General features: G+C 61.6%; 2 protein-coding genes across 2 annotated transcripts; both read left to right on the top strand.

The window, feature by feature from the left end:
* The first annotated feature begins 1,606 nt into the window (after positions 1-1,606).
* On the top strand, positions 1,607-9,996 carry PRELP (proline and arginine rich end leucine rich repeat protein). The gene is made up of 3 exons (XM_026053160.1): positions 1,607-1,631; positions 6,687-7,638; positions 9,428-9,996. The coding sequence occupies exons 2-3, from the start codon at positions 6,702-6,704 to the stop codon at positions 9,604-9,606; spliced, it is 1,116 nt and encodes a 371-aa protein (XP_025908945.1). The 5' UTR covers positions 1,607-1,631; positions 6,687-6,701; the 3' UTR covers positions 9,607-9,996.
* Positions 9,997-13,395: 3,399 nt separating this feature from the next.
* Positions 13,396-16,021, top strand: OPTC (opticin). Its single transcript, XM_026053245.1, has 6 exons — positions 13,396-13,620; positions 14,123-14,261; positions 14,813-14,971; positions 15,148-15,350; positions 15,520-15,615; positions 15,851-16,021. Exons 1-6 carry the CDS (start codon positions 13,396-13,398, stop codon positions 16,019-16,021), a joined length of 993 nt encoding a protein of 330 aa, XP_025909030.1.
* Positions 16,022-20,243: the final 4,222 nt, after the last annotated feature.

The following is a 20,243-nucleotide window of genomic DNA, read 5'->3' as shown; positions in this document are numbered from 1 at the left end:
AATGCAATGCAAAAAGCACCAAAAAAACCCAGCAAAATGCGATGCAAAATGTGCTGATGCCAGGGTCTGGGGAGCGCAAGGGCAGTGTGGGCTCCAGCTCCAGAGTGGGCCTGGAGGCAACACGTGATGCCCGGATGCCCATGGAGCCTCTCACTCCAAAACAGCCAGAAGAGCTTTGAAACTTGGATGCTGAAAGGGATTCCTGCAGGAGGAAAACTCAACAAGCGGCCGTGGCCCTGGCTCGGGGTTTGCACTTGCAAGGGTTTTTCAGGGCTCTGGCGCTTCCCGGTAGGTGTCCAGGATCTTCCAGCACCCTGGGTGCTGTTTGGAGGAGAAGAGACCTCGCCAAGCCCCGAGCAACCAGCTGCCCTTCGTGCCTCAGTTTCCCCTTCTCTTTTCAGGCAGCGAGTGACTATCAGGTAGCAGGGTAAATAAACAGGCAAACTGTGGGCACAGAGCTGCCGGCTTTGGGAATCTTGGCAATTTTAAAACAATTAGTGTGAATCTCCCAGCTGGAAAACAACATTTTCTTTCCCTATTGATTCTGAGGCTTTTCCAGCTGGCAAACACACATCTCCATCCCGAGACGCTGTTTAAACAACATTGAATACTGAGCGTTTTCCTTCCTTTCCCTTCTCTGCTTCACGCTCGGGCTCCCTGCTGAGTTTGAAGCACCCAAGGCCCCGCTGGCTGCAGGATGGGGGTGGGAATGGGGACCACAGCGATGGGGATGCCAGTGGGAATAGGATCATAGTGAGGGAGATGCCCTTGGGAATGGGGATTGTAGTGATGGGGATACCCTTGGGAACAGGGATCAGAGTGATGGGGATACCCTTAGGAATAAGGATCATAGTGATGGGGATACCTTGGGGAATGGGGATCACAGTGATGGGGATGCCCATAGAAAGCCCATGAGAGTCCATAGAAAGCCCCTAAGAGGCTACTTTTTTTCTTTTTTTTTTCTTTCAACTGCTCTTTTGGCTCGAGGGGAGGTGTCTGACCTTTTTTTAATGGTTTTCCTGCAGACCCTAAAACTGTCCAGGATGACAAAGGCTGAAACCCCCTGGATTAAGCCCCTTCCCGGCTCTTATCCGGCCGAGAGCTCAAACCTGTTGCAAAGGGATCAGCGGCGTCCTTGTTCCAGTGGTATTCAAAGTGCTGCAGCTCGCGGGGTCCCCGCTGCTCCCCCTGCCCCTGAGCACCCCCGGGACCCGCAGGGAAGGGGACCCGGGCTGGGGACACCTGCGCGCCCCTTGTCGCAGGGGGGACCCGCAGCGGGGCCGGGCCGGGGGCCGAGCCCAAACCCGCGCCGCTCCRAGAGGGGCCGGGGCGAGGGCCGGGCTTATTTAAATGATTAATTAGCTCCGTGTTTTAAACCTCGCTCGCGGGCGGCCGCCGGAGCTGCAGCGAAGCCGGGCTCGGCGCCCGGGGCCCTCGGCTGCCAGCAACGAGAGAGGGGGGTGATTTTATTTTTTTCTGATTTGTTTTGTTTTCTTTTTCTTGCGGTCTCCGCGCCGGCCCCGTCGCGTCCCGCGCGTCCCCCCCGGGTGGCGCCCGGCGACAAAACCCGGGGCTCGTGGCGGAGCCGCCGCAGCAGCGGGAAGGGCCGGAGCAGGGAGCGGAGCGCCCAGGTAAGCGGCTCCCGGGGCCGATGCTCCTGCCTTCTCCGTCCTGCCGGCATCTGCCGCTTCCTTTTCTTGTCTCTTGGGTTTCGTTTTTTGCTTTTCCTTCTTCTTCTTTTTTTTTCCCAGCAGCTGGAGTCTTTTCTCCTTCCTGTTTCTTTCCTCACTCTGAGGGTTTTTTCACAGCCTGGGGAGGTGCAGGAGGGTGTTTGGGGCTGCAAAGGCACCTGAAGGTCCCATGGGTGCTTGTGTTGTGGAGGCTGCTGGAGGCTTCATGGAGGGGCTCTGGGGGTCCCCCAGTCCCTGCCTGGTCTCCTGGGTTCCTCCCCTGACCTGCTCATCTCCTGCCTTGGGAAGCAGCAGAGAAAGCGTGAGAAGAGGCTGTGAAAAAGGCAGATGCCCTCGTAGCCAGGACTCCGGGGAGCCCCAGCTTTGGGGCTTTGTGCTCCCAAGACCCCTGGTCACCCCATGTCCCCTGCACTCAGTGCAAGCGTGTGGGAGAGAGGGGCGGCAGGTCCCCTTGCTCTGCACGGGGCTGCAGCAGTGGGGAGCAGAGCAGATTCCCTGCTGTGTCCTGGAGCCTGGCACTGTCCCGTGTTGGGGCTGAGCAGCATTGCGGTGCTCTGGGAGGGCTTGGTTGTGAGCGGGGTTTCTGCAGGGATTTTGGGGGGCAGAGATGGGTAAGGCAAAAAGCCACCCCCCTACACACCTCCATGCACCCACAGCGGGTCCAGCCACCCCACGGGTACAGTCTGGATCTGGCTCTCCAGCTGCACTTGGCACAGGCAGGAGATGSAAGGGAGGGAGCAACAGGAGAGGGATGTTCACCAGGGAAAAGGCTTCAGGTGCCTAGAAGAGCCTGGAGCCCCCCAGCCCCTCCCTGGCCGCTTGCTGCTCGGAGACACCCGTGTGCTGTGGAAAGGGGCAATTCATCCTCTTGGCAGCTCAGCGYGAACACGCGGGGCCCTGGGAACACTGCACAGCTCCTTCCTTATGTGGCGCTTGCCCAGGGCATCCCGTGAGCTCCCGAGCTCCCGGGAAGCACCCGCCCCACCAGGATGGGCAGCAGGATCCCAGGGCAGAGGGCGAGCGGCTGGGAGCTCCCACCTGGGAGGAGATGGAAGTTCAGCTGGGGGAGCAGCTCTTTGCCCTAAGGGAGAGCCCAGAGGGGACAGAGCCCATAAAGCATCCAAGAGCAGCTTCCCACCCTCGGGAATGCAGAGCAGGGTTCCCTCGGAGGGTGTGGGTGGGCAGCCCGGGGCTGGGCTGCAATCRCTTTGGAAGCCTTTTCTCTCCCCGGTTGCTTTTTTCTGCATCCAGCCCCTTGCTCTGTGTGCGGCGAGGAGCCCTGCGGGCGCTGGGAGCAGCACTGGGGAAGGGTCCAGGCTGCGAGCAAGGGAGGAGGAGGAGGAGGGTGTGGGGAAACCGCCAGCACTAGTGGGGAGGCAGAGACTTTTTGTTGCTGCTTTGTTCTTGCTGGGACCACCGTCCTAGGGACCCTCGGGCGGGAAGGGGGTTGCAGCGGAGAGCGGAGCCTTTCGCAACCCGTCTGCTGGCTGCCACGCGCTTGGGAAACGCTGCTGGCGTGCAGAGAAATCCTACACCCCGCGTTGCCTCCCCGCTCCTCACAAGCCGTATCCTCGCGGGACCCCTGCTTCCCAGGAGGCCACGTTTGCACCGTGTTTGGCCCTTTTCCACCCTGCGCAGCTCTCCAGGGCAGCTGGATAAAGGGCCCCCTGTTCTGGGTACATCCAACCCGACCCAGCATCTCGCAAAGACACTACCAGGCTGTTGCAGGGAGGCCAACGGGGGAGCTTTGTTGGCTCCCATTTGTTATTTTAGGTTGCGTTCCTCTTTCYGTGCCGACGGGCTGGTTCCCAGGGCTGCTGCGGGTGTCTGCAGCCTGCACGKTGATGGGCTCCGGGAATACTGCGGAGCTGCTCGGCATGGAGCTTCCAGGACGATGGCAAGTGGTCTGGAAAGGATCCCTTGCTCTGGGAGCTATGGGTTGGTTAGGCGTAGCAAAACTAAATGTTTAAGAGAGCAAATTCCAGTAGTGTTTTAGGGCTGGAGCTTCCAGCTACTGCACCCAATTGTTGACCCTTGGACGCATTGGCTGCAGCTTGGGGCATCGGAGCCGCCTCAGGCCGTGAGCTCGGCCTCTTCAGCTCCATGAGCAGTTGGTTTCCTTAAACCTGCATTGCTTCATGGATTAACTTTATTCTAGTTGCACTTTCCTAGAGGGTTTCCYGAATCTGAGCCGCTCCATCCTCTTGGGAGGAGTGGGAAAGCTCCAAAGGTGTTTGCAGAGCGCATCCGCCACACACACTGATGCTGCGGCTTCGAAACTCGCTGCTTGCTCCTGATGTCRGTAAATCCGCCCGCACAAGGGCGGGCAGAGCGCGCGGGACAAGCGTGTGCAGGGCAGCTGGCTGAAAGCAGCCGAGGGGCTGGTGCAGGAAAGCGGTGGCCGCGGGTTTGGGGCAGAGTCCAACTGTGTGCACGGTGTGAGGATGTTTRGGATTTCGGACAGTCGCAGGGATGCTGTCTGAGAGCTGTTCGGAAGCGAATGCTGCTTGCCCCAATCGCGCTGTTTCTGGGGTCACCCCACGCGGTGATGTGGGGGGATGCTGGCGGCAGCTACGTGGGGACCCCATCAGGGTGCGCAAAGGATGGAAAGTCTCGCTTGTGCTTTGTGACACTCTCCTGGCAYGTATTGCTGCCAGCTTTTGCCCTTGATTCCTGGCCCAGCAACCGCTGCTGTTAAAACCCAGGTGCCCAAACAGCCGCATTGCTAAAGGCTCACGCGTGCGGACCGAGTCCTCCGAGCGCGAGCCGAGCACTCAGATCTTGGCGTGTGCTGCGGTGACACCATGTCCTGGCTTTGCAGCCGCCTTCTCCAGCTGTGATGGACCCAAGTCCAACCTTGGGACCCCCCTCGCTCTCCCCCCACCTTTCCAAGTGTTAAAATCCAGGTCTGAGTGTTTGGAGCAGAGGCTGATGAAGCAGCTCGGGACAAGGCGCATGCATGAAGAGGGATGTGGCTGGGCAAGAAATGTGGCTCCCACGGGGCTAGGAGGGGAGCTACACGTAGGCCAGACCCCTGCCACGAATTTGTCTGTTCTCTGCTGCCCTCTATTTAGTCTGTCCTCTTGCAACACAGAAGCACGCACGTACAGCCCCCAAGGGGACTTGTTAGAGCTGAATATCTGGCAGCATTTYGGCTCCATACTTCCCCGCTGCCTGATCCTCCCTTCCCCCAGCAAGATGCCAGAGCCCTGATTGAAACCAGCAGGCGCGCGAGGCCGGGAGGGTTAAACGGAGCCAGATGGGAGCAGAGCGGAACAGAAAGGGAAGCCACAGGCTGGACCCGGCAGAGAGGACGGGGTCTCTTCCCACGGAGCCAATTGCTTTGGGGCTTGGGAGCATGAGGATGGGGCTCGAAGGAAGCTGGGGTCCTGATGAGGGTCCCTAAGAGCATCCAAGGGTGGGATGCGGACCACAGTGGGTGGCATCCCAGGGTGAGCTGACCCGGGCTGCCACAGGCACATTCCTGCTTCCCGGGGTTCCTTTGGTGCTAAAGCAGCTCAATGAGCATTTGCAAGTGCGGAGTCCATCCCGGCCTCATTGCATGTCCTGTTGGAGAGTCTGGGGCCCTGTTCCAGGAGGCCCATCCTCCCTCTACCCAACCTTTTCCCTGTATCCTTGCGCTTCATCCGTTTTCTGCTCCATCTCTGAGTTCTTCCACCTGCCCAAATGTGCATCTAGTTCAGCTCCGCTCCCTCCAGGTGACAAATACCCCTGGAAAAAGCCCAGCGAGTGCCCCAAGTGCCTGGCACCTCTGCAGAAAGCTCGGAGCCCATCCAGCTGCTCCCTGGATTGGGGAGCATCCAGAGCACCTTCTGTGTGCTAGGCATCTCTGCTACCATGAGCTGAATTCCAGCTCCATCCGCTGGAAAGGCACCAGCGGAAGGTTGTGGGGGATGTCGTTGCTCTTCCAGGTGGCAAAAGGGACGGCAAAGGTCTGTGGCACTGCTCGTGGGCACAGGAACGGGGCACCTTCAGGCCCGGAGTGGGGCAGGAAGGGGTTGCACTGGTCTTTGGGGGAGGTCGGACTGTTCCAGAGCCTCCCCTCGCTGGGGCCGGGAGCAAGCAGGGAGCTTTCCTGCTCCCATGGCTGCTCCCCGGGGACCAACCGGGACAACCGTGCCAGTCTGTCCTCATGTGCTGGGACAGGAGGGGACGCAGCAGTTGCCYGCGCATAGACTTGCAAGCGTCCTCACTGTCACCTCGGAACTGTCACCTCTCTGCCACCTCGGAAGGGACTGTCCTGCCCTGCATTAAAGCCTAGTCCCCAAAGCACTGCCCTGTCCGTCACCGTGTCTAGCTAACTGCTGCTGGCCTCCAGCTACCAGCGCTCAGCCCATTTGCTACTGAACCATTGATTTTTGGCCCGGTGGCAAAGTTAAGCCTGATCTATCCGCACTTCCGAGGCGGCGATCCATCCTTCTGGTGGCAGCAGGGCTCTGGAGGGGATCCAGGCCCTGCCCGGCGGCGCTGGCACGGCCGCGGCCCCACGTTGGAGGTGGCCGCGTCGGTGACACCATCTGTCAAAGCTGACGGGGAAACCGCAGCCCAAACCCTCCTGCTCTCCTGGGGGAATATCCTTTCTGGCCCGTCTCTTGCTCACTTCCCAGCTGGCGAGGGGATTTCTGCTCTCCGGCTGGCTCTCCGCTTTCCTGCCTGCTGTGTTCTCCTTTGCCAAATTTATTGCCAGGCTCTTGGCGGGGCTGGGACCTCTGTGCAGCTCCCTGCGCTCTTGCAGAGCAAGTGCAATAACCCCAAAGCCGTCTTGCCGAGCAGCAGGGCAGGTCACAGGACACGTGGCAGCCAAGAAACCGCCTTGTGGAAGGTCTTGTGGCTTCCACCACCGCTTGTTAGGTGGAGAGAAGCTAGCTGGGTTGAGATGTGGGGTAAATTCTTGTGTGTTGGAGTTGGGTGAGATGGGAGGTGGAACCTAAGCTGGGCTGCTCCTMATCCTGCTGTCCTTGTTGCCTCCCCCAGGGAAACACCTGGACCATGAAGGTGGCCTTCAGGTTGCTTCTCCCACTCTTCCTCGTGCTGGTGTCGGAGGTGAGCGGGCAGCGCAGGAAGCCTCCCCGGAAGCCCACGCGTCCTCCTCCCGAGCCGGTGGAGCCCGTGGAGCCCACGGAGCTGCCGCCCCCGCTGCCGCCGGGTCCTCCTTCCATCTTCCCGGACTGTCCCCGGGAATGCTACTGCCCTCCGGACTTCCCCTCTGCCCTCTACTGTGACAGCCGCAACCTGCGGAAGGTGCCCATCATCCCGTCCCGCATCCACTACCTCTACCTGCAGAACAACTTCATCGACGACCTCCCCGAGGAGTCCTTCAGAAACGCCACTGGGCTGAAATGGGTCAACCTAGACAACAACCGCATCCGGAAGGTGGACAGGCGGGTTCTGGAGAAGCTGGAAAACCTCATCTTCCTCTACATGGAGAAGAACCAGCTCAAGGAGGTGCCTGCCTTCCTGCCACCCAACCTGGAACAGCTGCGTCTGAGCAGGAACCAGATCTCCAAGATCCCTGCTGGGGTCTTCAACAAGCTGGAGAACCTGGTGCTCTTGGATCTGCACCACAACAAGCTGAGCGATGGGGTCTTCAACAAAAACACCTTCAAAGGACTCAAGAACCTCATGCAACTCAACCTTGCCCACAACATCCTGAGGAAAATGCCACCGGGGGTGCCCAGTGCCATCCACCAGCTCTTCCTAGACAGGAACAACATTGAGGACATCCCCAGTGACTACTTCAAGGAGTTCCCTAACCTGGCGTTCATCCGGCTCAAYTACAACCAGATCTCCGACAAAGGGCTGCCCAAGAACTCCTTCAACCTCACTAACCTACTCGTGCTGCACCTGGCCCACAACAAGCTCACCAACGTCCCCTTCATCAGCCCCAAGCTGGAGCACCTCTACCTGAACAACAACTCCATTGAAAGTGAGTTGAGCTACCAGGGTGGGAGGCCGTGGGGAGCAGATATCCCGGGGGATGCCATGTGGTCTCAATGGAAAATGGCATCTTTTTCCACCGGAATTTGAACCTGTCAAAGGGGAATGTGGCGCTGAAAGGAGCTGGTGGCCGTTATTAATGAGAGAGGACGGGACTGGATGCAGAGGTCCAGGGATTAGGGCCGTAACTCAAGGGCATGAAGAGCAGAGCTTAATTCCCTGTGCTGCTCCAGGGCTTTTTCTCCCGCTTTGCTCTTATGGGCAGTTCCTTTTCATGCCTACCTGCTACTGAAAGGTTTTCTTTCCCGACAGGATGAGGGAATATGTATATTGGAATATGTATATTTAAAAAAAAAAAAAAAAAAAACAGATTCGGTGCACATATTTCGGGAACAGACGCCAAGTATGCAGTCARGCTGGTGCAAAATAAGACAGCGCCGCGCTCGAGCTGAGCCTCGCCGGGCAGAGCAAAGGGAGAGAAGGGCTCCGATGGAGGCTGCCTTCACAAATCAATCGGGGCAATTTCACACTATTTCAGGCAAAGTGCAGCAATTTCACGGGAGAGGTGCCGGCCTGTGAAACATGTGCAAACATGGCTAATGTGGGGGAGAGAGAGGCCCCGTTGCCAGCAGCTCCGGGGACACTGGAGGCCCAGCAACCCKCTGTCCTTGCTGGGCGGATCCGCGGGGATCGGGAATGCAATGCTCCTGCCCAAACCCTCCGTGGGCTCCAGGGGAATCGTGCACAGCAGCGTCGGTTTGGGTTGCAGCGGGGTTTGGGGGGCCAGCCAAGCTGGTGGTCCCCCCGGAGGATGTCACCAGGCAGGTCACTGAGCCCAGCAATGAGTGGCATTACCCAGGGGCTGCCGGCGGCTGCTGTGCTTTTCCTGCAGTGATGTTATGTGGTTTTCTGTGCAAAAGTAATCGATGCTTGAAGAGCAGCCTTAAAATTGCAGTGCAAACRAGCTGGCTCTTCACAGGGCACCGTCCCGGACTGCCCTGTTAGCTGGGAGAGGAAGAAGCCTTCTCCTGGATGCCAAGCGCTGCAAGACGTGATGCCAGCGCAAAAATGACCAAAACAGTCCAATTCCTTGTCTGATGGAAGCAGCTGCAGTTGGTTCATGGGGAAATGATGACCTGGGAATGAAATGCAAATTGCTCTGCATTTTGCTTAAATATCCAGCTGTAGCCTAGCGGGATCCTGACATTATGGTTGTGCCTGCAGCTGGCCTCAGGGTACGGACACCCATAACAAGGTCCTGCTTAGATTTTCCCACGGAGATGCTCGCATGGCCACGCACCTCCTGCCCCAGCTCTGCGTTTTACCCCAGCTGTCGGGTATCTTTTTGCACCTGTTTTTTAATAAGGTTGTAATTTCTGGAGCTGGGTATTAACGGAAGAGTCCCTAGCATTGTTTTCTGCCAAGTGGGCCTGGTGATGGGGAGAAACGCGTGGAAACTCGGTGCCATACAACAAGCCCAATCGGGGATTATTAAGGTTATCTTCAGCTTAACAGCACTGCAGTGTGTTTTGGTGATGCTTTTTGAAGGCTAGGATGATTTTGCGTTTGGAATCGTCTCTTTTCTCTCTCTAAAGATAACATATTCCTCACATTACTTTGGCTGAGCGTGCCTGAAAGTCTGAACCAAAGCAGCTTTCGCCTCTCGTTGGGGCCCCAGGGCTGCATCCTGGTCCTGGAAGGAGCACAGCGAGTTAAGTCTAGCTCTTTAGGAGTTAAGCTCCCCTCTGAGCCTCCCGCTTTGCCTCTCCTCCCTGCAGAGATCAACGGCACGCAGATCTGCCCCACGTCCCTGGTGTCCATCCAGGACTTCTCGCCCTCGGACCTGGACAGCGTGCCCCGGCTCCGCTACCTGCGCCTCGACGGGAACCTCCTGAAGCCCCCCATCCCGCTGGACCTCATGATGTGTTTCCGACTCCTGCAGTCTGTGGTCTTCTAACCCCRCCTGGCCCCCAAACCTCTCCTGGGACCTGGCTTTGCACAGAGACTCGAGCCCTGACAGCGTCTGACACTTGGGACCCTCTTTGCTTTCCTCTCCCACCTTGCTTTTCCTTCCGCTCTGCATTTCCTCCTCCTTGGTGGCCTTGGCACCATCCCAGGCCAGGGCAGGTACCTGGGTAGCGTGGGATGGGTGCCATCCGCACCCTGGTATCCGGCTGGCGATCCCTGCTCCCTGCCCTGTCCCTCGGCCGTGGCTGGAGCTGGGGCCAGATGGGGAAGAGGCTTGGGATTTGTCCTCACGGGAAGCACTTCATGATGGAGCGGATGAGGGAGCTGCACAGCCATTCCCARCACGGTTGCCAAAGCAGGAAAGCTTAAAAATCAGAGCTCAGACTAACTGAGCTCTGCCCTGAGCTCAGTCTGCCCAGGGGCAGATCCTGCAAGGGGCTGGGCACAACCTCCCCCCTTGCCCGGAGCTGGGGGGGACAAGGGGGTCACTTGGCAAAACCGGAGGGTCACTTGGCCCTTCGTGACTTGCTGCAGGACCCAGGGGTCTCCAAGAGGCTCTGCCCCGCTCCGGGATGAGCTGCCGGTGCCAGGGGTGCCGCAGGGCTGTCCCGGGGCCATGCGACGAGGCGACCCGCGGCAGGGCCGGCAACGACCCCTCGCGGCCGGAGCCGCGTCCCGGGGTCCGCCGGGCGCCCCTGCTCCTCCCGCTGGCTCCCCTCGAAGGGACATTGCCCTGGGGTCGCTCCCGAGCTTTGGGCTGGGGTTATTGGGTGTTGATGGGGAAAAGCCTCCGGATTCGCAGCCGGAGCCGGCATTTGCTGCTCTGGGAAGAGCTCATCCCACTTTTCCCAGAGCAGTTTCCCTCCTGTGCAGGACCCAACCAGCCCTTCTGCCTGCTCCTGCTCTCTGTTTTCTTCCCCCCACCAGCTGCACGGGCTGGTCTGGCTCTGCTCCTGCCTCTGTCCCCTCCCGGCCACAGGGCATCACTCCACGTCCCCTCCACAGCTCCCGGCTCCATCCGAAATCCCAACGGCAGCAGGTCCCAATGCAGGTGCCAATCTCACCCTTGCACTTAGGTCCCGGTGCCGGATGCTGAGCSAGGCGCTGGGTGCAAATCCGGGTATTCCCAGGGCCGGGAAATCTCCACTCTGCTCTCCCAACCCCTGTCTCTTTATCACTCGCCTCCTGAAGTTTCACTCCCAGGTACTTTCTTGGAGCAAGGACGTATGTCCGAGTTTGACTTTGAAGAAAATGAAGAAAAAAAAGAGGAGTAAATCTTCCCTTGGAAAAGCCTGTTTTTATTCCCTCTCCTCCCCCTTTCCGCATATATCGCTTCCCTCTTTGATAGCTGTACCTGCATATATAGGGCGTCCGGGTTTAGGGGGGGATTATTTGTTTTTTCGTTTTTTTTTTTTTCCTTCCTTCCTGATTCTTAGGATTTAGATTAAAAGCTGAGCATTAGAGGGAGGAAAAAAAAAGAAAGAAAAAAAAAAGGAAAGAAATCAATCCACCTGCACTAAGCATTAAAGCAATTAAAGGAGCAGCTGCCTCCTTTGTGTTCAGCCACCAAACTCGAGCCTGGTGGGATAAGGGCGGCCGGGCTCTGGGAGATGGTAGCGGATGCGGGAACCTGCCCRGAGCCCGTGGAAAGCACCAGAGCTGCCCCGTCCCTCCGGGATCCGTCATCCCTCGTGCCAAGGTAAGGGTGGCAGTTTGGGGCCAAGTCCCTCCTGCAGCCCTTCCTCCCTTGGCTTTGTTGGGTGGCACAGGTTTCAGCCTTAAACCCGGAGATCCTATGTATATATTTATATATAATGTGTATATATACTGGTAGACTGTACAGATACATCTATAGACCCACGTAGCTCCTGACTGATTGCAACTTAATGGTATTTTCACTCCTCCTCTCTGCAGTGGTGAAAATAAAATGACTCAAAAGGGACGCGGAGCTGAGCTCAGAGCTGCTTCTCTGCCGCCTCTCACCGCCTTCCTCCCCGCTGCGCCGGGGCCCATCCTCATCCTCAGCCGGAGCTTTTGGGGGTGCCGAGGCCGGGCTGGGGGGGTGATGCCCGGTGGCCTCGGAGGGAGCCAGGCCGGTGCCCGGGGTGGGGGATTGGCACAAGCAGAGCGGGTGTAGGCGGCCGCATCCCCCCTCGCAGCCCCCAACTCGCCGGCCCCGCGTGAGTCAGCGACGGGGCGGGCGGCCGTGGGCACGGGTGCGAACGCGCGGGCTCCGCTCGCCGTTCCGGGGGGATGCGCGGAGTGGGCACGTTCCCGGGGGATGCGCGGAGCGGACGCGGGCGGCTCGCTCGGGCTGCTCCCTGCACGAGGACTTCTCCGTGTTTTGGGACGGGTGCATGGCCCGCGTGCTCCCAGGGGTGCCCTCGCTCGCGGGCTCCCCGGCAGGAGCCTCCTGTGCCCCGGGGGATCTCAGCACTGGGATCGTGGYGTTTTGCAAGGTGATAAATAGCTGCTGGGTGAGGAACTGTGGCTGAAATGAAGCCCCTGGGCAGCTGGTGACCCCCCCACAGCAAAGGTCTCACTGCCCCACAGTGATGGGGCTCCCGAAGGGTTTGGGGACGGATGGGGATGGAGCTGGCACGGGGACGGAGCTGGCACGGGGACAGACGCCAGCTCCATCTCCAGTGCAGCAGAGGTGCGTTGGAAAGGCTGTCTGTCCCTCGGGCCACACTGCACTGACGTCTGTCCTCCTGGTGGAGGGGGGGCCTCCTGCCAACCCCCCCCCGCCGGGGCTGCCCTGTCACCTCCGCGTCCCGCAGCGCTCGCTAATGAGGGGCTTAGCAGGGATTAGCGCTGGCCCTTGGCTCCGCACCCGGGCAGGGGGCCGCCTGGCCGGGGCTAGGGGGTGGCTGGGGACAGTGACGCTTTGCAGGGGGGTGGCACAGCCAAGGAAGTGGCCGGGGACAGTGGCGGTTTGCAGGGGGGTGGCCAGGGTCGGTGGTGGTTTGCAGGGGGGTGCCACAGCCGCCGGGGTGGCCCGTGGCACTTTGCGGGGTGACGTGGGCAATGCCGGCACGTGGGCACGCGTGGCGCGCGGGGGCAGCCCGGCACATCCCCGTGGCCGTGGGCGGCCGCGCACSTGGCTCTCCCACCCCCAGCAGGAGCCCAACGGGGCCTCGCGCCCACCCTGCTCATCCTGGTGGGATCCCCGGGGGGAAGGGGGAGATCCCGGAGACCCCAAACGCAGAGGGGAGGGTTTTGCATCAATCTGTGGGGATGGTGCAAACGGAAACCCCTCGAGGGTGTCCCCTGTCACCCATGGGACACCAGGCAGGGAGTACATGAGCCTGGCCTGTCCGCGCCAGGCCATCCCATGCCATCCCCTCCCGCGTCCCATCCCTGGCAGCCCTACAYGCAAGCCCCGTCCCCCGGACTAAAGCCGCCGTGGGGACACGCAGGGGACAGCGCTGGGGACAGCGGGGTGCCAGCGGCCTGAATGGCAGCGTCCCCCTCCCCCTGCAGCAGCCGGCTGGGCCAGGCCCCCCCGTCCCCCCCCCAATGGCCCTGCCCTCCGCTCGCCCCTTAAATCCTCGGGCGGCCGCTGCRGCGGGAGCTGCCGAGCAGGACGCRCGGGAACCTCCGTGCCCGCTTCCCCCGGCACCCTCGGAGCTTCGGCGCTGCCCGGGGTGAGCGCTGGGCACGAGGCACGCGGGGCTCCGAGGCGGGAGCTGGAGGGATGCTCCATTCCGGGTCGATCCGGGTCTTCCCGCCTTGGGAAGGGATCCCGTGGCCATCCCACTCTCCATGCAGGAGCAGGATGGGGCGCCTGGCCCGGCTGGGCATTGCCAGCCTGCTGCTCGGCGCCACGTGGGCAGTGCTGGCCGACGAGGGCACAGGGAAGGGGGAGAAGGTCGGGGATGAGCTCGCGGTYTACGAAAACCTGGATCTGGACAACTACGACCTCCCGCTGGACAACTACGGCGAGATGGTCGATCTGAGCAACTACGAGGAGCTTTACGACTACGGCGACCTGGCTCCCAAGGTGAGTGGGGAGCGGGAGGGCGCCAGGCACAGGGCGGCATCCCGGGAGCATCCTGCGGGATGGAGGTGGAGGTGCTGCCCATRGTGGGAATGGGGCTGGAGCCCTGAGCCCACCCTGTGTCCCCTGTCCTGGCTCAGGGACCCAGGTCCCTTGTCCCCCCGCCTCTCCGGTGGCAGATTTCCAAGCCCCCAGCGCTCCTGCAGGTCCCTCTTCCCTCCCAACCTGGGGACTGGCATCATTGTTGGTGCATGGAGCGTCATTGCAGGAGATCTCGGGGAGGGACCAGAGGACACTGGGGACATGATACATCCTGTCTCCCYGTGGATGGGCAAATCCCAAACCCCGGCTCAGGAGAGGTGTTCAAGCAGGAACTGTCTTTCCCAGGGCCACTTTCCTGGTGCTCCTGGATGCTTCACGGGGTCCCTGGATGGCTCCTGGATAGGTGAAGGACAGGAGGGGTGGCASGACCTCTCCGGGGCAGCCCTCACTCTTCTCCTTGCAGATTGAGGTGGGGACTCTGGCTCCCCTTTCCAAGGCTCGGGAAGCTGCCCCAGACCCGGGCACCACGGCCGAGACGCTGGAGCTGCAKCCGCCTTCCCCCAGCAGCCACGCGGGTCCCCAGGAGCCCGTCACCACGGGCGGTGAGTGGGGCTCAGACCCCCCCAAAAGGGGCGACTCATTCCCAGGAGCCACCAAAAACCTCCGGGTGGCAGGGAGGGAACAGGAGCGTCCCGGAGACCTGGGGSGGAAGCCTTTCCCGGGAATTGCTCCGGGAAGCGAGAGTGCGGCAGCCCCGGCAAAGCCACGGTGCCTTAATGAGCAGAGACGTTGCGCCAGTCAGCTAGAGTAGCAATTAGATTAGTGACAATTAAAACCCTGTTGCGAGGGATAAATATCTTTTATTCATCTTCTGTCATGTTGGACTGGGACAAATTAAGTGGGAGGGAAATTGTTGCCTTTCTGCTTTGAACTTCCCCCGCTAATGGATGCGGAGCCTCGTGGGCGCCGGGAGCGGCGCGGGGGACACGGACCCACATCCCGCTGCTCCCTCCGCAGCCCCCGGGGCCGCTCCCGCCCGCGCRACGGGCAGGGGGAGGTTTAGCTCCGCGCAAACCTGCCTGCCTGGCTCCGTCCGGAGGCGCGGGATGCAGGCGGGAGCGGCGCGGGGCGCTGACGGCAGCGCTGCCCGCAGGGCCGGCGGGCTGCCGCCGCTGCCTCTGCCTCGGCACGTCGGCGTACTGCGACGACGCGGGGCTGGAGCGCGTGCCGCCGCTGCCGCCGCACACCGCCTACCTCTACGCCCGCTTCAACCGCATCGGCCACGTGCGAGCCGCCGACTTCGCGGGGCTCGGTACGTCCACGGCACCCGCTCGCGGCAGCCGAGGGGCAGCCGGAGCCGGGATGCTGCATGGAGCAGGGCTCRCGGGAGCTCCCGCCTCTCCCGCATGCCGTGCACGGGTCCGTGGCGGGTTACGAGGCTGCTGCAGCCCCAGTCACCCCCTCCCCGTCTCCCCGTCCGTCCACCAGCGCAGCTCAAGCGCATAGACCTGACCAGCAACTCCATCTCGCGGGCAGACGCGGACGCTTTCCGGCTGCTGCCGGAGCTGCGGGAGCTCCTGCTGCCCGGGAACCGGCTCACGGCGCTGCCCGAGCTGCCCCGCAGCATCGTGCGGCTGGACGCCCGTCTCAACAGGATCCCCAGCGCCGGGCTCCGGCCCGACGCATTCCGGGTGGGTGCTGGGCATCTCCCGCCCCGGCTGTTCCTAATGCACCGCAGGGAGGCGGCGGGATGAATCCCGGCAGTTTCGAGCGCCAGGCGGGTGCATGGAGGGGTGCGCGGGACGGGGCGGGGGGAGGTCGGGGTGTCCCTGAGCGYGGCGTCTCTCTGCGTCCCCGCAGGACCTGACGCAGCTGCAGTTCCTGCATCTGTCCGACAACGAGCTGGACTCCATCCCRGCGCCGCTGCCACAGAGCCTGCGCTCCCTGCACCTGCAGGTGGGAGCGCCTGGGCCCCCCGGAACATCCCTCCCTGCAACCAYGTGTGGAGTCTCCTAGAGACATCACCCCTCCCGGGCCTCCCGGGACCTCCCTGCACTCCYTATTTCCCCCCCACTGCCCTCCCTGGGTGCAGAACCTGCGTGTGAGTCGTGAGTCGTGCAGAGAGCAGGGATGCCACCCTTCCTCCTCCTCCTCCTCCAAACCCGACTTTGTGCTTTGCCCCCGGCACCAGAACAACAACATCCGGAGCCTGCAGGAGGACACGTTCTGCGACAGCCGCCACCAYGGCCACGTCCGCCGGCCGCTCGAGGACATTCGCCTCGACGGCAACCCCATCAACCTCAGCCTCTTCCCCAACGCCTATTTCTGCCTGCCCCGCCTGCCCACCGGCCGCTTCCACTGAGCCCGGGGCTGCRTCGCGGACGCAGGACGAGATGGTCGCGGTCTATAGGTCACTCTAATAAACCCCAGAATTTCAATATTTGTGCCCTTCTAGCCAGCAAGAAGCCCTCGAGCAGGTTGCGAGTGGTTGGTACGTGGTCCTGGGCTAGCACGGACGGGGGCTTCCGTGTATTCCCACTCATTCCTGGCCTTGGTGCACCAGGAGACTGGGCAAGACCCATCTGTGCTTGTGCTTGGGATTTGCTGGGCCAGGATGAGGTTTGCTGCTGCAGAGAGGCGACACTTTGGCCACACGAGGTTTGATCTGCATGACCGGGCTGTCCCCTCTGCCCTCCCCGTCCCCTTAGCAGGGTTTCTGTCGCTCCAGAAGAGCACTTGACGTCCAGATGTGAGCTGTAGCCACAGCTGGAGCATCAGCACACGCTGCCACCAGCCTCCAAAGAGGACGCAACAGGAKATCCCGACACAGGGGACCGGGAGTCCTGGCTGCAGCCCCATCCCTGATCCCACCTTGGAGTCCGGCACTGCACTTGCTGGCTGCCCAAGGTCCCACCATTAGCTCTGCCCAAGGGGGTCCTGTCCGCCGTGGTTTGGGCCTCCTTGGCCACAGCAAAGGCTGCGTGGAGCCCAGTGTCCCTAGAGCCAGCAGAAAGAGCTGCTTTCCCTTCGGAGGCAGCTAAAACGCTTCCTATCATCCCAGCCTTCAAGAGCTGTCCAGTGGGGAGGATATTTTAGATCTAATGTATTCATGCACTGTATTTTTATACACGTGCAACAAACATGCGAACTGCGAGAGGGATGACACATCCCTGGAGAATCCAGAATGCCGAACTGAAACCACTGAGCTCAGCCCACGTGCTCCAGGCTCGCGGAGGCAAAGGCGGCTCGAGAAAACCTTGCAAGAGGAGGCAGCTCCTCCTCGGAGGGCGCGCTGCAACCGCCGCTGCCGCGCGGCCGCCCTGGCACGTGCCACCCCGCACTGCCCTGGCACGTGCCACCCCGCACTGCCCTGGCACGTGCCACCCCGCGCCGGGGACACGGGCCCTTGGCACCCAGCAGCACGGGGAGGAACTTCCCGCGCTTGCAAATCGCGTGCGAGGCTGGAGCTGCCGCCCGTGCCCGCCTGGCTCGGGCAGTGCCCGGAGCGGGGCTGCTCGGCTCTGCTCGCCCAGCAGGCAGGGCCTAAGGCAACGGAGAAAGCGGTTTTGCCCTGGTCCAGCCTTTCTTGCAGGATTTATCGGCCTTCTTGTCATGCCATCCTTGGAGCGGTGGTATATACCTATTCCCTGCCTCTCTCCCTCCATCTCTCTCCCTTTCTGCACCATCCATCCTCCTGACGCTCCTTCAGCCCCAGGGATCCCGGTTGCTCCTGCGGGATGAGACGGAGCCGTGGGAGGCAGCCAGCTCTCCCCGTCCTTCGCCTGCATCCCGCTAGATGGCAAGACGGAGTGCCTGGCAATGCCAGACCCCAGCTCCGGACTCTTCCCTGCCGCTGCTGCTGGATTCTCGCTCCGTGGGCACATGGGAGCACGGAGCAGCGGGAAGCCCCGGCACAGCTGTTCCTTGCGTGCTGGGTGGGGGGGATTAAAGGAGCTGCAGGAGGAGAAGGGTTTGGGCTGGGGAGAGTGAGGGCAGCCTGGGGGTGTCCCTGGGGAAGCAGCTGCTCATGCTGAAGGGTTCAGTTCCCTTCTCTCTGATCCCTTCTGCATCCATGGGGAAGAGGGGTGGGATGTGGATGCCTGCACTGTGCCAGCTCCTTCCCTGTGCTGGGGACAGTGCGGTGCCCTGCAGCGTGTCCTGGTGCCCGCTCCTTGGCYGAGCAGCTCCTGGCTCTTCTCCCTGAGGTGACATCTGCGGCTCTGCCCACAGGGGACACGGGACAGGGTCACTGCAGGCGCTGGCTGCGAGCGGCTGCTGGGACAGGGGCAGTGCAGCCTCCCGTGCACTTGTGACCCGCTGGGGCACACGCACTTCCTTGCAGCAGCCTGTGCAAGGGCCGAGCATCTCCCCCAGCCTGGGRTGTCTGCAAAGCGAGAGCCACCCCGAGGACGCCAGCGCAGGGACAGGCGCTGCAGACTCTGCTGGCACAGGGAGCTGCAGACTCGCTGGCCAGGGGGCATGGAGCAACGGGTGAACCCAAGGCACTTGGCTCCCCCCTTGCCACCCCTGCCCCTTTGCAGCTGCCCTGTCCCCAGCATGCGGATGGTGCCCTGTCCGTCCCTCTCCTTCCTCGCAGCCCTTGCAGGAACCTCCTCCCTGGGTAATGCATGCAGCTCTCCTCCTCCTCCTCCTCCTCCTCCTCGCCTGTCTCGCCTGCTCAAGGTCACCTTCCAGCCAGGGCTGGATTTGCACATATTGATTGCTTGGCTCCAGCAGCCGTCGGCGCAGCGAGCGCCCCGGCTCGCGCCAGCTCCCCACCTTGCCGCTCTCTGGGAGAAACGTCTCCATACGGACCCCCCTGCTTCATCCCAGCAGGCATCAAAGCCRGGAACAGGGAGAAAAGGAGCCTCTTCCCTTGTCTGGGGCAGCTGCTCCCCCTTGTTATCCAGGGCTTCCCTTATCCAGGGAGCGCTCCCAGGTGCCGCCCCAGGGCAGTTTGTGCCCAGGGCATTTACTGGCCACGTGCAGAATCGATGGCGGGGTGGAAAAGGGCTGCTGGCCTGTGGATGCTGCTGATCTGGCCTTTTCCAGGCTCAAAATCACCCTTAAACGCTGCTGGGGAGGAAGCGCCGCAGCCCGGCTCGCTCAGCACACGGCCTGGATGATAACAGCTTTATTTATAGCCCCGAACAGGCTGCTGGCTCAGGGCACCGCTGGGCTCTTCGTGTGTGACCGTGGGGGCGGCTGCCTGTGCAGCCCCTCCAGAGCGCCCATCACCCGGCGTCAGGGCAGGACCCCACGTGGCCGCGTCCCCGGGGGGCCAGGCGCTCCATCACAACAACCCCATTCCCACCTGTTTTTGCACCATATGGAGTAATCCTGGTCGCCCCTTTGGGCTCCTGCAGGGTGCGTGACCCTAATCTCAACAAGGCTAATTAATCCCGGCCACCTGGTGCGGCCCATGGTGCTTCTCAGCTCCCAGATTTGTCCCGGCTTTCTGAAGGCTGCGGGAGCGCTGGGATTCCCTAGGTCAGAGCTGCATGGGCAGCACAGATGGTGCGTTATCCTGGGATAAAAACGGTGAGAAATGAGAAAACACATTTTTTTCCCCCCTCCTTTCTCATATTCCCCCACCCTCAAGCCTTGGCTGTTTAATATATAAATARTCTGTAAAAGCCCTTTCTGCTCCTCGCAGCTGGCCGCAGGTCTCCAGCGCTTGCCGGAGCTTTCCTGGCGCTCCGGCATCTGGCAGCTCCGGAGCGAGACGGCGCAAAGCTGCGTGACGAGCAGCTTGGGATGGGAGCCCGTCACCACGGCCTCAGGGCTCCCCCCTTCCCTTGCAGGACCCTCCTTCCCTGCTCCCCTCTTGGCCTTTCCCAGGTGATTCCAGTCTTTTTCCCACGGGGATCAGGCCACCCGTGGCCCCCCGGAGCAGAGGGTCCCGGTGGGGGGGACGCRAGAGGCAGCAGCCGGTGCGTTGGCGGGCCGGCCACCCCGCTCCCAGCCCTGATTGATCGGCGCCTTTTAAAATAAGCAGTCGGAGCCTGGATCTTCCGTTTCTGTAGGATGCGGAAAACCTGGAGAGGGGGAAGAGAGAAAAAGCTCTGAGCGAGCGCACACAAGTATTGCTAATTTATGATCAGAGAAGGCTGTGCTGGAGCGGGAAGGGCCSCGTGTTCAGGCGGTGACGGGGCTCTTTGGTGGGGATGGGGGCTGCAGAAAGGATCCCCCCGGGCACGTTGCAGCCAAGCAGGGCAAGATTGCCCCCAAATTCCAGTCTGCAAAATGAGCCCTGYCTCCTGGAGCTCGAAGGCTTTGCTTGTCCTCGCTCTTGGAGGGAAAGGAGTTGGGATTTGGAAAGGATTTGAGGGCTGCTGGCGTCGTGCTCTGAGCTGGAGCTGCCTTTTGGTGCCTTTTCCGGGCTCTCTGGAGCTGTGGGTGGGTCAGAAGGGGCGCAGGAGCCGGGGGCCGGGTCCCTGTGCCCCGAAGATGGCACTGGGTTCTCCAGCTGGGTGACACGTGGCGGGTGACGCCGTTCTGCTGCACGGAGCCGTGGGCCGCTTCTCCAAGCGTCACCCGGCTGGGCAGCGTGGCGGGCGCATCGGGAAGCGCTGCGCATCCCG

The sequence above is a fragment of the Nothoprocta perdicaria genome, unplaced genomic scaffold (assembly GCF_003342845.1).
Source record: "Nothoprocta perdicaria isolate Ctin4 unplaced genomic scaffold, notPer1 scaffold_97, whole genome shotgun sequence".
NCBI lineage: Eukaryota > Metazoa > Chordata > Aves > Tinamiformes > Tinamidae > Nothoprocta > Nothoprocta perdicaria.
This window is presented reverse-complemented; position numbering and strand designations above follow the sequence as displayed.